General features: G+C 39.4%; 1 protein-coding gene across 1 annotated transcript; it reads left to right on the forward strand.

The window, feature by feature from the left end:
• The first annotated feature begins 344 nt into the window (after window positions 1-344).
• LOC124280473 lies at window positions 345-13,448 on the forward strand. The gene is made up of 10 exons (XM_046716408.1): window positions 345-1,470; window positions 2,267-2,403; window positions 3,371-3,470; window positions 3,505-3,540; window positions 5,558-5,679; window positions 6,219-6,329; window positions 9,807-9,852; window positions 10,912-10,972; window positions 12,240-12,327; window positions 13,250-13,448. Exons 1-10 carry the CDS (start codon window positions 1,362-1,364, stop codon window positions 13,406-13,408), a joined length of 969 nt encoding a protein of 322 aa, XP_046572364.1. The 5' UTR covers window positions 345-1,361; the 3' UTR covers window positions 13,409-13,448.
• The last annotated feature ends 2,118 nt before the right edge of the window (window positions 13,449-15,566 follow it).

The following is a 15,566-nucleotide window of genomic DNA, read 5'->3' on the forward strand; positions in this document are numbered from 1 at the left end:
ATTAAAAATATAAGGGCCTCTACAAAGCACTTAACCATTGGAACAATTAATTCGAGTATGTTTTTCAATCTTTTTTAAAAAATAAATCATATTATTTATGTATATGAGATGTCAGCGTTCGAAATTAAACGTCGGTCCTTAGGCCCGAAGCCGACTGAAAACCACTCCTATTTTTGAAAATCAAACAACTTTTATTTTTTGTCTGTATGCGGACAGCTTTTTCATCCCTGAGAAATAAGAGTATTATTATTTCAGAAAATATCAATTAGTAATTTCTAGTTTAAATTTCTAAATTAAACGCTTTAACTCAGTTTGTTAGTTGTCCCATTTTTTTGTTTGCAGGGAATTATTTATATTGTAGTAAAAATATTGGGCCAACACATGATCAGGACCCACAACTTTTTATGGTTCTGGGTCCTTAGGGCTTGCAGCTTTTCAGGGTTAAGGGCAAACACTGTGATATGTACATGTATTGCGTTAACGAAGTAATTACATGTACGATCGGTGCTATTTAAATCGACAATGCGCAGTAGCTGTAGCAAATGTTCCCTTAATCCAAATATATTTGTTATCCTGATACGTTAGAAAGATCTACATACAAGACCATGCAGGTTCTGATAAAAGTCGAAATGCCGCTACATATAAAAAACACCTTCATGAACACATCACTGGGATGAATCACATTGTGAACGTAAAATTCTGAGTCGATGCAGAAACTCAAGTCTGACGTATGAAGAATGAAAACAATCTTTGCATAACAATTAATTTATATTCAAGGTTATAGCAGAACATTGTTAACGACATTTGGTAATTGTGATAATCTGACACCGCGGTCGATCGTGATCCGAATGTGAACTCAAAAGGATTAGGAAATAAGGGGTGCCAAAAGAAATTGTTTCATTCGCACGTGTGTCGTAATGATTTAACATCGCCGTCAATTCCGAAATACAATAAATATGACATATTCCTTTCGTAAGTTCAACATTACATATACCAGTGTAAACATCCATATGGGCTCCATATCTTGGTCATCTGAATTGCTGCATGGGTACGGCATAAAACTAAACTCACTCACTCATTTAAATAGATCTATCAATTATCGTTTCTTCCTAAAGAAATGCAGCCCGTTTCTTTTCAACGTAAAACAAGTCCTTTCTGGTTTGTTACCAGAGGATAAAAGCGAAATATATGCATACTATTCACTCAAACGACAGGGTCAGTGTTTTTGAATTCCCCGCCAGAATATTCTTTCCACAGGGGATTCCCTACGAGCATGCGCGGTTGAAGGATTCCCCTACTTCCGGAATTAACATCAACACGTGTGACTGTTTTCATTTCTCCGACAGCTGCCTGAAATCGACATGGCAGATATAGAGACAGTGAAACGTCAGTTTGAAGCAGTTCTACATAATGTCTCAGACGACGTCCGGTCTCAATTTCTAAGCTGGATCAAGAATAAAATAAACTCAGGTATAAATGTGAATGTAAAACAGGAGAGTATCGTTATTTAAAGTGTAATGTTTGACCCAATCTCTGTGAATCGACTTGCATGGATCAACTTAAGACACTGGCCAATTTTTCCATGTACTACATGAATAACTTCTCTTATGATTGAAGAGGTTCATATTTCTCCAAATATGTATTATAATTCTATGAGAAGGAATAAAATGACCGTCAATTTGAGATTTATGATCAGAGACCATATATAATAGATTATATGGTCTCTGCTATGATGATGAACAGTTTTAGCTCACCTTAGTCATGTTAATGATGTTTTCTATTTTATTTATGTAGAATCACGGTGAAGCTTTGCAACATGTTACTCTAGTCAGAGACCATATATATATCTATTATATGGTCTCTGCTCTAGTGTACAATGTTTACGGGGTTGTTCGAATACATTTGAAAACAATAAACTGTAATATATTCAGATTAGCATTGACAGACAATTGACATCTGTGAATACATAATGCCATTGAAGAACGTGGTCACATGTAACACATCTTATATTTGGGATTTGTTTTGGAAGCGGTGGTGGCTGAGTGGGTTAAACCGCTTACTTTCTGTGCTGGCAATTAGGTGCCTGACTCTGATCGAGGATGTGGGTTCGAATCCCAGAAAGTACTTCGACAATGTACTAGAACATGTACTTTACTGAGAAAATGTAACCCCAAATATAACATGTGTTACAGTTGGCAGCAAAACATTTACTGTTTCATGATGTATTTCAAGTAGTTTTGTGTTGACAATGAATAATGTGTGTCAGGTGAATGGGGAGATGTGACAAGGGAGAAGAGTAACGAAGATGTCATGTTGGAGAGCATTCAGAGTGACCTGCGGTCAGAGCTGCCGGTCAATGCTGTGTCACACACAGAGAACATCCACTTCCCCCAGACAGGACCAGTGAGTTGTGTGTCCTGAAACCTGCTTAATCTGGACCCTGTTAGACCAACAACCCAGCACTCTGGACAGCTTTGAGCATGAGAGGGCCAGGGTGCTGTTGTACAAAAAATACTGTTGTAAGTTGAAAAATACATTAGTGCTACAACTGTTGTAAGTCGATATGAAGATATCGGAATTATGGTCACATAGCTTTGTACACCTGCATGTGGTAAGATAAACTCACCACTCTTCAGTATTCCACAGATCAGCACCGCTTTATGTTTGTAATCTGTTAAAAAAAAATGCTGCAAGTTATGAAAGAACTTCAAACAACATTTATATGCATTTTATGAACGTTATGTCCATTAGTTTGAGTTTATTTATTCCTTTCTTGCACCACAAATGTGCATTTGCATTTGACTCATTCCTTGCACGTAAAACTGTGCAACAGATTAAAATTTTCTGTACAGACATTCAAAGTGGGACTGCTGTTGTTCGCCTTGAAGTGGAAAATAACAGAAAATATTAAATATGCTTGATAGTTTAATCAGTTCTATTTCTATGGACCACCTTGTACTAAATTTTATAAAAAAGTGTTAAAAAGAATGTGTTTAATTAGATACGGTTAAATAGAAATGGTTTATAATTCTAATTTTCTTTAACTTTATTTTGAGAATTTGTTTAGGTCATAACACTCAAATCAACCTGACAACATTATTTCAGTTTCATTTTCCCTTTATGCATTTTGAAATTTTAAAACAGATGGGACATATGTCCCTTCATCTCATGTTAGGGGAGGTAGGGTAGCCAAATGGTTCAAAAGGAACCTTTGTCTCGCTGAAGACCTGAGTTTGATTCCCCACATGGGTACAATGTGTGAAGCCCATTTCTGGTGTCCCCTTTCGTGATATTGCTGGAATATTTCTAACGGCTACATAAAACCATACTCACTCATTCACTCATGTCATGTCCCATTTTGTATGTTCAGAATGCCGACTGTGATCCGAGCACCACTGTGCACGTGGATGCCTTCTTGTATGACGAGGATGCCATAGATGACCTGTGTGAGGATCAGGAGGTCCAGATGAGAAACAGGACTACTACTCTTACTGCATGCTACTGATTGCTGCTGTGGCTCCCAGGAGGTCCAGCCTCTCAGTAAGTGCTGCTTGTTATAGTAGAAACATGGAAGAATACTACTACCTGGCTACTATACTACTACTACTACTACTACTAATGCTGCTGCTGCTGCTGCTGCTACTACTACTACTGCTACTGCTACTACTACTACTACTGCTGCACTACTACTACTACTACTGCTGCTACTGCTTGCTACTACTACTTACACTGCTACTACTACGGGCGGCTGTAGTGGTACACTACTACTACTAGGCTGCTGCTACTGCTTTACTACTGCTACCAGACGGCTGCTGCTGCTACTACTAGGCAACTGCTGCTGCTACTGCCAGCTGCTGCTACTACTACTTACTGCATACTGCTATTGCTTCTGCTACTACTGCTTACACTGGTACTACTGCTCTGCACTGGCTGGCTGGTGCTGCTATTGCTTCTGCTGCTACTGCTGCTACTGCTACTGCTAGGCAACTGGTGCCTGCTGCTACTACTACTTACACTGCTACTACTGGCTACACTGCTAGGCAACTGGCTGTTAGGCAACTGCTGCTACTACTGCTTGCTACTGCTACTGCTACTACTACTGCTGCTGCTACTGCTACTACTGCTACTTTAGGCACTACTACTACTAGGCAACTACTTTGCTACCAGGCTACTTGCTGCTACTATTACTATTGCTGCTACTACTGCTTACACTACTACTACTACTGGTTGCTGCTTGCTACTACTAGGCAACTGGTGCTACTACTTACTACACTGCTACTACAAGGCTGGTGCTACTATTGCTTTGCTACTACTACTTACACTACCGGGCACTGGGCAACTGCTGCTACTGCTGCTACTACTACTACTTTTTACACTACTACTACTATTGCTTCTGCTACTACTGCTGCTACTACTTACTACTACTACTAGGCAACTGGTGCTACTACTGCTACTACTTACTACTGCTACTACTACTTACTACTACTACTGCTACTAGGCAACTGGGTGCTACTACTATTGCTTCTGCTACTACTACTTACACTACTACTACCAGGCAACTGGTGCTACTACTATTGCTTCTGCTACTACTACTTACACTACTACTACTAGGCAACTGGGCTGCTGCTTACTACTACTATTGCTTCTGCTACTACTACTTACACTACTACTACTAGGCAACTGGTGCTACTACTACTGGGCGGCTGGTTGCTACTACTGCTACTACTGCTACTCACTACTACTACTACTACTGCTAGGCTACTACTACTGCTACTACTATTGCTCTGCTACTACTACTTTACTACTACTACTACTGCTGCTACTACTACTGCTACTACTACTACTACTGTTGCTGCTATTCATTGCTGGACAACTACTCTTCTACTACCAGCACGATACGTTTAACAGTCACATTATCAGAACAGCTAACTGGGTACCCATTTGCTACTGGGTGCACTGAGGCTTTTTGCCTTAGGATTCAACATGTCATTTTAGTGGAATATCGTGAAGTGAGAGGGGAACAATAAATCCTCAGTATAGCAGACTGTAAAGAGGAATCGGTGGCTCTTGATCCAATGTATGACCTGACATTGTGTGTCACTATATCCCAACAGCTGGGATTGTATATCTTGTTATTGACCATGGGAACCTGTGAAGATCCTGGTTAGAATTGGTCTTCAGTAACCCATGCTTGTCCTAAGAGGCGACTAACAGGATCGGGTGGTCAGGCTTGCTGACTTAGTTGACACATGGCATTATATCACAATTGTGTAGATTGATCACTGGATTGTCTGGTCCAGACTCAAATTATTTGCAGACCTCTGCCATACAGCTGGAATATTGCTGAGTGCGGCGTTAAACAGCAACAGACCAACCATTGACCATGGTTTGAACTGCTTTGATCAGCTTGTGATGGTAACAATCCCTCACTGATTCATCACGATTCACCTGACAAATGGGCATGGAATAGCCCAGAAACAACGTAACATACAATAAAGAAGAAGTTGGCATCCATAATATTTGCCTTTTACTTACATATTTACATTTTGTTTGTCAGCCTTCATCACACACTCAGCATCAGCAGCTCAGGTGAAATACATCTTTAACTACGCCCTGCCTGACCTCAGTGGGAAGACTGTGCTGGATGTGGGGTCTCGGACAGGCGCAGTGCTGTATGGGGTACAGTGAATCATTTACATACATCTGGTACTGATGCAATCTGGCTATAACATTGTTAGTGTGATGTGTTTCTACTTGCCTGAGAAACATTAATAGAGTTGCTTTGAAGGAGTTTCTGCCAAACCTTCATCAAGGATTGACAAAAATATTAATTTTTTGAATTATTGAATTAATTATTTATTATATCTCAATGTGTTACAATCTTTTTCTTTTAGCCATTGAGCAATCTTTTGGAAATGGGGCTATAAATCAATTATTATTATTATTATTATATTTAAAAAAAAGTTGCACACATCATAAACAGATATTTATAAAAGGTAAGGCTATCTTATAGATATAATTAAGAAGATGAGCATGATTCAGCTTGGAGAAATGGAGAGGTACATCCCCCTGCCTTTGGAGCAAAGTCATGTGGAGATTTGTATTGTTACCAACATAGTTATGGAAATGGTCGGAAGACTAAATAGTTTTCTTTATTTCAATTTCTATTGTAATGATCTGGTGTAATGCAGAAATACAAGAGTTTGTGTCTCCACCAGGCGTACCTGTACAGCAAGGCCAAGCATATTGTTGGGGTGGAGATCGACTCAACGTTCACCAGCCTCCAGACTGCAGCTGTTGCCAAGTACAACATGGCGGACAGAATACAGGTACAGACCCTATATCTGTTGTACATTCCTGTGATACAGATCCTAGATCTGTTGTAATTTACAGAGCTAGATATCCTAGATCTGTTGTACATTCCTGTGATACAGACCCTAGATCTGTTGTACATTCCTGTGCTACAGACCCTAGATCTGTTGTACATTCCTGTGCTACATACCCTAGATCTGTTGTACATTCCTGTGCTACAGACCCTAGATCTGTTGTACATTCTTGTGCTACAGACCCTAGATCTGTTGTACATTCTTGTGCTACAGACCCTAGATCTGTTGTACATTCCTGTGCTACAGACCCTAGATCTGTTGTAGATTCAAATGCTACAGACCCTAGATCTGTTGTACATTCCTGTGCTACAGACCCTAGATCTGTTGTACATTCTTGTGCTACAGACCCTAGATCTGTTGTACATTCCTGTGCTACAGACCCTAGATCTGTTGTAAATTCAAGTGCTTCAGACCCTAGATCTGTTGTACATTCCTGGGCTACAGACCCTAGATCTGTTGTAGATTCAAATGCTTCAAACCCTAGATCTGTTGTAGATTCAAATGCTTCAAGACCCTAGATCTGTACATTCTTGTGTAGATTCAAGCGTTTACAAAGCCTAGATCTGTTGTAGATTCAAGCGCTACAAAGACCCTAGATTTGTTATACATTCTAGTGCTACAGACCCTAGATCTATTGTAGATTCAAGTGCTTCAAAGCCTAGATCTGTTGTACATTCTAGTGCTACAGACCCTAGATCTATTGTAGATTCATGTGCTTCAAAGCCTAGATCTGTTGTACATTCCTAGTGCTACAGACCCTAGATCTATTGTGGATTCAAGTGCTTCAAACCCTAGATCAGTTGTACATTCAAGTGCTACAGACCCTAGATCTATTGTAGATTCAAGTGCTTCAAAGCCTAGATCTGTTGTACATTCTAGTGCTACAGACCCTAGATCTATTGTAGATTCAAGTGCTTCAAAGCCTAGATCTGTTGTACATTCTAGTGCTACAGACCCTAGATCTATTGTAGATTCAAGTGCTTCAAAGCCTAGATCTGTTGTACATTCTAGTGCTACAGACCCTAGATCTATTGTAGATTCAAGTGCTTCAAAGCCTAGATCTGTTGTACATTCTAGTGCTACAGACCCTGGATCTGCTGTAAATGAAGATGCTACAGATTCTCCATCTTTGTACTGTTAAGTGTTACTGCCCCTACAACCTTTGTTAAAGGTCACATGCAACGTAAAACACAACTTTGCAGATTCTGATGATACCTTTCGGTATGGACTTACGAAACAAAGCGTCAAAATGCAAGTTCAACTTATAAAGTTGAAAAATAACGCGATGAAAAAAAACGCCATGAAATCGAGTTCAAACGTTTCACTAATTTTCCCCAGACTTTTCTGGGAATAATGGTTTCAACAGCTGGGCTGCGCTCATAGCACGGCGCAGTGAAATAGGTTCGCGCAACTTGGAAGCCGGGCTGTCTGGTGAATACCGGTGAAGGCTTTGGTGTGAGATATTTTCATAATGTTTTGTTGATATCTCACAGGCTGAGCTTTTTATATGTTATTACAGTAAATAAACTGTTTATATAATTTCATTTGTCTATTTCACCACACGTTCTTTCTTACCAGTCATTTTCTCAGTTCGATACTTAAAAGCAATGTCATTATTTAGCGTTGACACAATTTCTAACTGTGATATAGATATGCCGTTGTCACAGACAAAACTCAATGTCTTGTTTTATTGACACCTGTGTGTCTGCCTGCCTGTCTGCTAATGACAATATTCAATACACAACTGCGATCACTGACCACATGCAATTTGAACTTAACACCAATCAGGCTATACACCATAAACAAAACGCATTGATTTATGGCCCGAGTTCGGTCTCTGTCACATTATGTAATTACACAGACAGGCAGGTGTGATACTTGAACACATGACATGTTATGATGTCTGTTGATAGCAAAATGTTATACACAAAAAATGAGCATGTATTTACAAAACCCAACATCTCTATATATACACACACAATGAGCCGTGAAGGCGGCATCTGCTAATGAACCAGCCGTTACACTTGAGTGCACACCCACCCGCTCTGACTGGGTTCGGTATCCCGGCTGCTTCCGTTTGAGGGAGGTAAACCCCGAAGTACAAAATATTGCACTTTTGATTTGCGATTATACGCTTATAATTTTGTTTATTTGTTTTTTCATAATCAGCAATGCATATTATATGTCATGAAGAAGTGATAATTGTGTTTTAATTATGTTTGATTTTTGGTTGCATGTGACCTTTGTTAAGGCTGGCCCACTCTGAAGTAGTGTTATACAGTTGATTACCAACCAAACAATTGTGTTTATCATGAACAATCTGAGCTAATTCATCATGTGTGTACCGCGTGCACATCATTGATCTCAATATCAATCATTCAATATCTGGTCCAGATTTGATCAGTTATAGGTACCTTCATTAAGGTGAGATATGGATGAAAGTAAGAACAAACCAAATACCTGGTTGGGTTGTAGTAGATTTCATTCAGTCGACTTATGTTTGCTGCTGTTGAACAATGATGTCCAATGTCTGATATGTGAGTGAGTGAGTGAGTGAGTTTAGCTGCTGCTATATGAACAATGACAATCCAGTGATCATGAGCAATGATCTGCCTGACCACCCGATCCGTTAGTCAGCCTCTTACGACAAGCAAATGCCTTTATGGCAAGCATGGGTTGCTGAAGATCTACCCGGATCTTCACGGGCTCTGATAATGTCAGCTTGATATTGCAACCGTTTATGTAGAGACCATTACTGTTGTTATTGCAACATGAAGATCCTGGTTAGAATTGATCTTCAGTAATCTATGCTTGTTTTAAGAGGCGACAAATGGGATTGGGTGGTCATGCGTGCTGACTTGTTTGACACATGTGACATGTTATCGTATCCCAGTTGCGTAGATAGATGCTCATGTTGTTGATCACTGGATTGTCAGGTCCAGACTCGATTATTTACAGATCACTGCCATATAGCTGGAATATTGCTGAGTTAGTAGTGCAGGGTAAAACTCACTCACTCACTCACTCACACCCACCCAACCTCAATCTCACACTCCACTCACCTCATGAAAAATCTGGGTAGAATAGGTCTTCAGCAACCCATGCTTGCCACAAAGGCGACTATGCTTGTCATTAAGGTGACTAATGGGATCGGGTGGTCAGGCTCGCTGACTTGGTTGCCACATGTCATCGGTTCCCAATTGCGCAGATCGATGTTCATGCTGTTGATCACTGGATTGTCTGGTCCAGACTCGATTATTTACAGACCGCCGCCATATGGCTGGAATATTGCTGAGTGCGGCGTAAAACTCACTCACCAACACACCCACACACCCACACACCCACACCCAACCAACCAATCAACTCTCCACTCACTGGTAATGATACTGAATGTTGCAAGGAACAATGATTTTGTTGCAGGTCATTCACGACGACATTCTCAACCAAGGACCACTGATAGCGTCCAGTAAGTATGCCCTTCGGATGTCCGTAGAGCAGGTGCAGATATTGACCGTTCCAAACAAGATGCAGATGAGTCAGTGAAAATGATGGAGTGTCAGTGAAAAGGGTTCAATGTTTCGAACAGTACTTCATGGCAAATATCTCCTCATGGGACTTAAATGTTTGCACCGTCAACAAAATATCATCCATATTTGTTGTACATTTGTTGTATGATGTCCATTCATTGTCTCCAGTGATTTCAGAGATAACACTACCTTGGTTGATGAATCTGGATGCATTCTCATGCATTGTTTGGACAGTGTACCAGTAGTCGATACCTGCCATGATTCAGCTTTACTCAGGACAAATTCAGAATAATTGTGGGGTGGTGGGATAGCCTAGTGGTTAAAGGTTTGCTAGTCATGCTGCGGACCTGGGTTTGATTCTGTTATGGTACAGTGTGTGAAGTCCATTTCTGGTGTCCCCTGCTGTGATATTGGTGGAATATTGCTAAAAATGGCGTAAAACCTTACTCATTCTGAATGCATGTCAAGAGACACACTGGATGATAGGACATTTTTTAGAGAATTTGTTCGGCTTCTTCTTTTCGAATTTTTTAGTATGTTTTGGACAGTGTGTGAATTTGATATTTGACCCACTTACCTCAGAGCAAGAGTTTCCTTTGTGACAATTGAGTTTTAAATGTTGCAAAGTAAATCTGAGAAAAATGATCATGATTGTATACTCCAGCATATTCATTAAAAATGTGTGCCCAAAATGTCCAAGTCTTGGCTTGGTTTGTTGAGAATAAAAATCATGTCTAACACTTAAGCACATTAAATGCTTTGTCCCATAACATCTCATTATATTACATGTTATTTGTGAATGAACAGGATATGATGCAATGAATTGTCACATTTCACTGGTCAGAGGCTGAGGGTTTTGGTTGACTTTGACAAAGTCTGGGTAGGAGAGTATGCGCATATGTAAGACAGAACCCAGTCTGTGATAGGCATACATGCCATATAGCATGTTTGGCTATTATAATTTATTGTGTCAGTAAAAACAAGAACTTCTTTTGCAGGTGATGTGGTTATCTTGAACAATGTGTTTGAGTTCTTTGTGCCAAAAGATTTGCAAGAAAAGTAAGTAGCGCATTACAGAAGATTAACTTTAGACTTGGAATTGTTTGAGTGGTCAGACTATGATTCTGATTTGATATACTTGTGTCTGGGACATGGCCACAAGTTTGGGACAATGACTGGTCTGGCATCAGCTATACGTGATAATTTTGGGAGATTCATATTGCTCAGAAAGAGAGGATTACTATTATGGGGATTCCAAGATTCTGAGATTCTGTGCTTGTCATGCATGGTGAAATGTTTGACTGGGTGTGAATTTTGTTGATAGCAGGTCATTGTCCAAAGATCAAGTGGATATTTGTTCATCTTGTCAAAGAAGTTTCTGAGCCAGACTTGGTATGTACGGGCCTCCATCATATGAGGGGAAGAAAGTTACATCTGACATTAAACATAACTATAAAACTGTTGCCCTGGGGTATTATACAGTTACCATGACAGTCTGATGATTAATTAGAAATTGATCATTTGATGTTATTAGGGAGGGGTCTTAAATAAATATTAATATAAGTTATCACATCATGTCGAGGGAAATACAGGGTTTTATCAGTCACTTGTAAGGTTGTATTTCCCTCGACACGATGTGATAACGCATTTATCTAGCCGAATGTTTTGCTTCAATTTCATTCTCTGTTGTTGTGGCAAAACGTTTCCTTGCTGCCATGTTGGCACCAGCTGATCGATTGACCTCAATGCAGCGACGTTACTAAAGGCTTGGCGATGCACGCTTTTCTCACTTCGCGTGGTCAACGAGGTGTGGCGGGATAATATGAATTTTGTACTCCCTGCTCGCGGATCGTGACGGGTGTACATGGTATTTTATCAGAGTCATGTGAACCAATCAAAACTCGACATTCTTACATGAGGCTGGATAAATGTATTTAAGGGGGGCTTGAAAAAATGTTACATAACATAGATGATAGTTTTTACAACAATTGCATCACCTCATTCACTGTAACAACTGACCGGTGCCTTAATGTAATTTACTAATTTGACAATATTCTTGGAACAGTGCTGTTTAACCTATGAGAGATATATAGAGCCTAATCAGCCTATTCTGGTGTTGTTAGGATCAAGAGGTCCTAAATCTATTGAGCTCATTGCCAGATAGTTGGTTCCTAGGTGTATACATTTGCCTTGAAATAATTGATGTACATTTTTGTTTACCAGATCAATCATTTTTGTTGTTGTTGTTGAAAAAACAAACAAAACAAAACTGTCTGCCATGTGAGCAAATTTTGCAAACTTAGTCAAACTTTTATTTGATATGCAGATTGTGGATTTATCTTTTCGCGACTCTGAGGAACAACACAATCCTTGTGACGGTCCCCAGCTTGGAGGAGTCGTTACAACAGCTGAAGGTATTTTCCATTGAACATTTCTCAGTAACCGTGACCAATTAATTTTATTATTTTACTTATCAAAGGATTTTAAGTAGAGTGATGAAAAACTACATCTGTGGTTACAACGAAATCAAAGGGGCCACTTATTTCAGTTCGTTACAACTATAGTCTATTTGCATTTTGACAAAAAAATATACTCAATTTACTGCAAGTGATTGTGACAAAAATACCATTTTGTTATTTCCGTCACTTTGTTGTATGCATGTTCATTGTAAAAGCATTTTACCACATGTTCTTTTATGTTGTCGAACAGATTGTTGACAAAGAGTTGATTGCACTTTTATTGTTAAACATTATAAAAGATTTCAGCCAAATCTTCTTCAACAATGACACAACACACAATTCAACCAAATCTAAAATTCTTTTGTTTCCCCTAACCTGACCCAGCCATGATTATACTTGCTGTGGTGACATTTAAATACCGTCTGTTGCTGAAGGTCAACAAAAATCCTAAAACTTTATTTTTTTATTTTAAATATCCTGTTGACTAGCACCTGCAGACTGTGTGGGGATTCTGGGATAGGTCCCAAAAGACCATGCTTGTCGTAACTGGATTGTGTGGTTACACTTACTGACTTTATTGATTGTGTGATTATGTTTTATCATATTTAGTCTGTCTTGTCTGGTCCCTGTCCTATGTTTGCATGTGATTATGACTTTTATATGCACAAATGTGATAAACTGGAAAACAGCGCTTGAAGAGAGCATCTGAAATATTAAGAGATCTCCTTTGACAGTGTGTGGCCAATGTGTGCAGCACTGTTTGATATTTGAATAATTTTGGAAATCCCACTGGGCCATGTAACCTAGCTATGTGGAATAAGAAAAATATGAATCGTTTCCTGAACAGAGGGTGAAAATTCTATTGTTGCCGTTTCAGACTGGCATTAACTTGGAACAGTGTGTGGAGTCTATTGACCTGACCGCACCTCTACAGCAGGGTCGGCTCGAGCTCCTAGACAGTGCCGATGCTGATGATTCTGACCTGACACGTATCCATTTGTACAGAGTGCTGGCATCACATTCTCCTTGTCAATAAATAGATAATGACAGAGTGTGTGTCTTCATCACTGGGTGTGTGCGTGTTTCTGTTTGTACAAAGATTCTCTTGAATTTCGTGCCAGGTCATTGGTCTGAAACATTTTTAGCTGAAAGTGGCTGCCAAGAATGGCCTACTGTACCAATGCCTGATTTATGGTCAAATATTAGTGTAATTAGAAGTGTTGTATGCATAGTGCTGTTAGAGAGATATGGGTATTTTATGTATTAATAAGCCCCTAATGCACTTCATTGCAGTATTGGGGGCGGTGGGGTAGCCTAGTGGTTAAAGCGTTGGCTCGTCACGCCGAAGACCCGGGTTCGATTCCCCACATGGGCACAATGTTTTAAGCCCATTTCTGGTGTCCCCCGCCGTGATATTGCTGGAATATTGCTAAAAGCGGCGTAAAACTAAACTCAGTCAGTCAGAGCATTGCAGTATTGACGTGTAGAGCTGCAGATGGACTTCCGGAATCTTTGAGCACATTTAAGCCAATTTAAACTACAATTTGTCCAGTTTCTTCTGAGAGGAGAATGACCTGATGCCTGAGTTAAAATCAAATAAATTCTTCAAAATGTACCGTGAACGTTGAGAGTAAACATCAGTGCTAACGAACTGACTAATCACATCGAAGGAAAGATCACTCACTTGATATTGGTGTTAGAACCTACATCAAAACGTAGCCCCCACTGTAATAAAGAAGTTATTCATGCATATATTGTTATCATTCTGCAGTGCCCCAACTTCTAAATGTCTCTGAAAGAAGTTACATGATGGACAGAACATAATCCCCAAAGAAAAGAAATCTATTGGGGTCTGGATGTGAAGTGTTGATGTATGTTGAGCTGAAATGGGCCACTAAAAAACTAGTTCTTAAAAACTGTACATAATACTCTTTCTACTGAAATACACAGGAAGTGTTACCGCATAAAAAAAAAAAGAAGAGAAAAGACAAACAAAAAGACCCCCAGCCAAAACCAAAACGAACCAAAGAAAACCCAAACAAAAGTAAACAACTTAAAATAAAGAAAACAAAATACAAAATCAACAAAGCAAACAAAACAACAACAAACAAAACACACATGCCCAAATACAACGAATTAAAAAAAAAAAACAAGCAAAAAATATTTAGCTGTGGTCTTAGTACTATTCGAGTCAAAGTTTAATTCACAGATGAGCTTGGCCTTCAAAGGAAGCCATATTTAGCTGGTAAAATCACCTATGTAATTATACATTTCGTTGCCATACAATATGTTATGTCTGACTAGTACAATATACATGTGAAAAACAAAATCGTATATTCAGCTGATTACAAGCTTGTGTTTCCCGCAAGAACCATGTCAACATTATATAGTTTAAACATATATTTTACTCCGCGTAAACAAGGAGATTTAAGTATAATTTAAAACAGCTTGTCTTATGGCTCTGAGTTAAAAATGAGGTGGCTGAAATATAATCAAATTACCGCTGTTGTAGCCATTTTGGATTCTTCAAAATGTACAGTGTACGTTGAGAGAAAACATCGTGAGCACTCCTAGTAACAACAGCGACGGAACACATCCCCAAAGAAAAGAAATGATAACTGTTATATTTTGTCATTTCATGCCTAACGATCAGGACTATACATACAATATCCATACGCCCAGAAATATAAGTGGCTGATGTTTTGATTCTAGTACAACTCCACTAATTACTTGTTTTTGGACAAAACAGCATGCTCAATAGGTCTCAATATGTTCAAGATATGTACATACTGTGTCTTATTGGTGAGAAAATGTCTTTGTCTTCTGTATGTCTTCAGCATTCTGTTGTTGATATTACCGTCCCAGTCAATACTGGGTAACACAGCCAGATGTGGGTAAGAATAATGACAATTAAAAGACTGAGAACAATCTGTTCCTTGTTTATTTTAGGCCATAGTCTGGTCGGGTATGTGGCACCTTGGATGACAATATCAGGTCAGGTGACCACAAGACGGGGAGTATCAGGTATGTGGCACCTTGGGTGACAATATGAGGTCAGGTGACCACAAGACAAAGAGTATCGGGTATGTGGCACCTTGGGTGACAATATGAGGTCAGGTGACCACAAGACAAAGAGTATCGGGTATGTTGCACCTTGGGTGACAATATCAGGTCAGGTGACCACAAGACAAAGA

Source organism: Haliotis rubra, unplaced genomic scaffold (genome assembly GCF_003918875.1).
Source record: "Haliotis rubra isolate DU_JTF1 unplaced genomic scaffold, ASM391887v1 Scf268, whole genome shotgun sequence".
Taxonomy (NCBI): Eukaryota; Metazoa; Mollusca; class Gastropoda; order Lepetellida; family Haliotidae; genus Haliotis; species Haliotis rubra.

Excerpts from the sequence above, each read along its gene's own strand:
- LOC124280473 (XM_046716408.1), top strand. The coding sequence starts at position 1,362 with ATGGCAGATATAGAGACAGTGAAACGTCAGTTTGAAGCAGTTCTACAT. Across the intron at positions 9,853-10,911 it reads AGGACCACTGATAGCGTCCA|GTGATGTGGTTATCTTGAAC; the intron begins GTAAGTATGCCC and ends CTTCTTTTGCAG. Across the intron at positions 12,328-13,249 it reads AGTCGTTACAACAGCTGAAG|ACTGGCATTAACTTGGAACA; the intron begins GTATTTTCCATT and ends TTGCCGTTTCAG.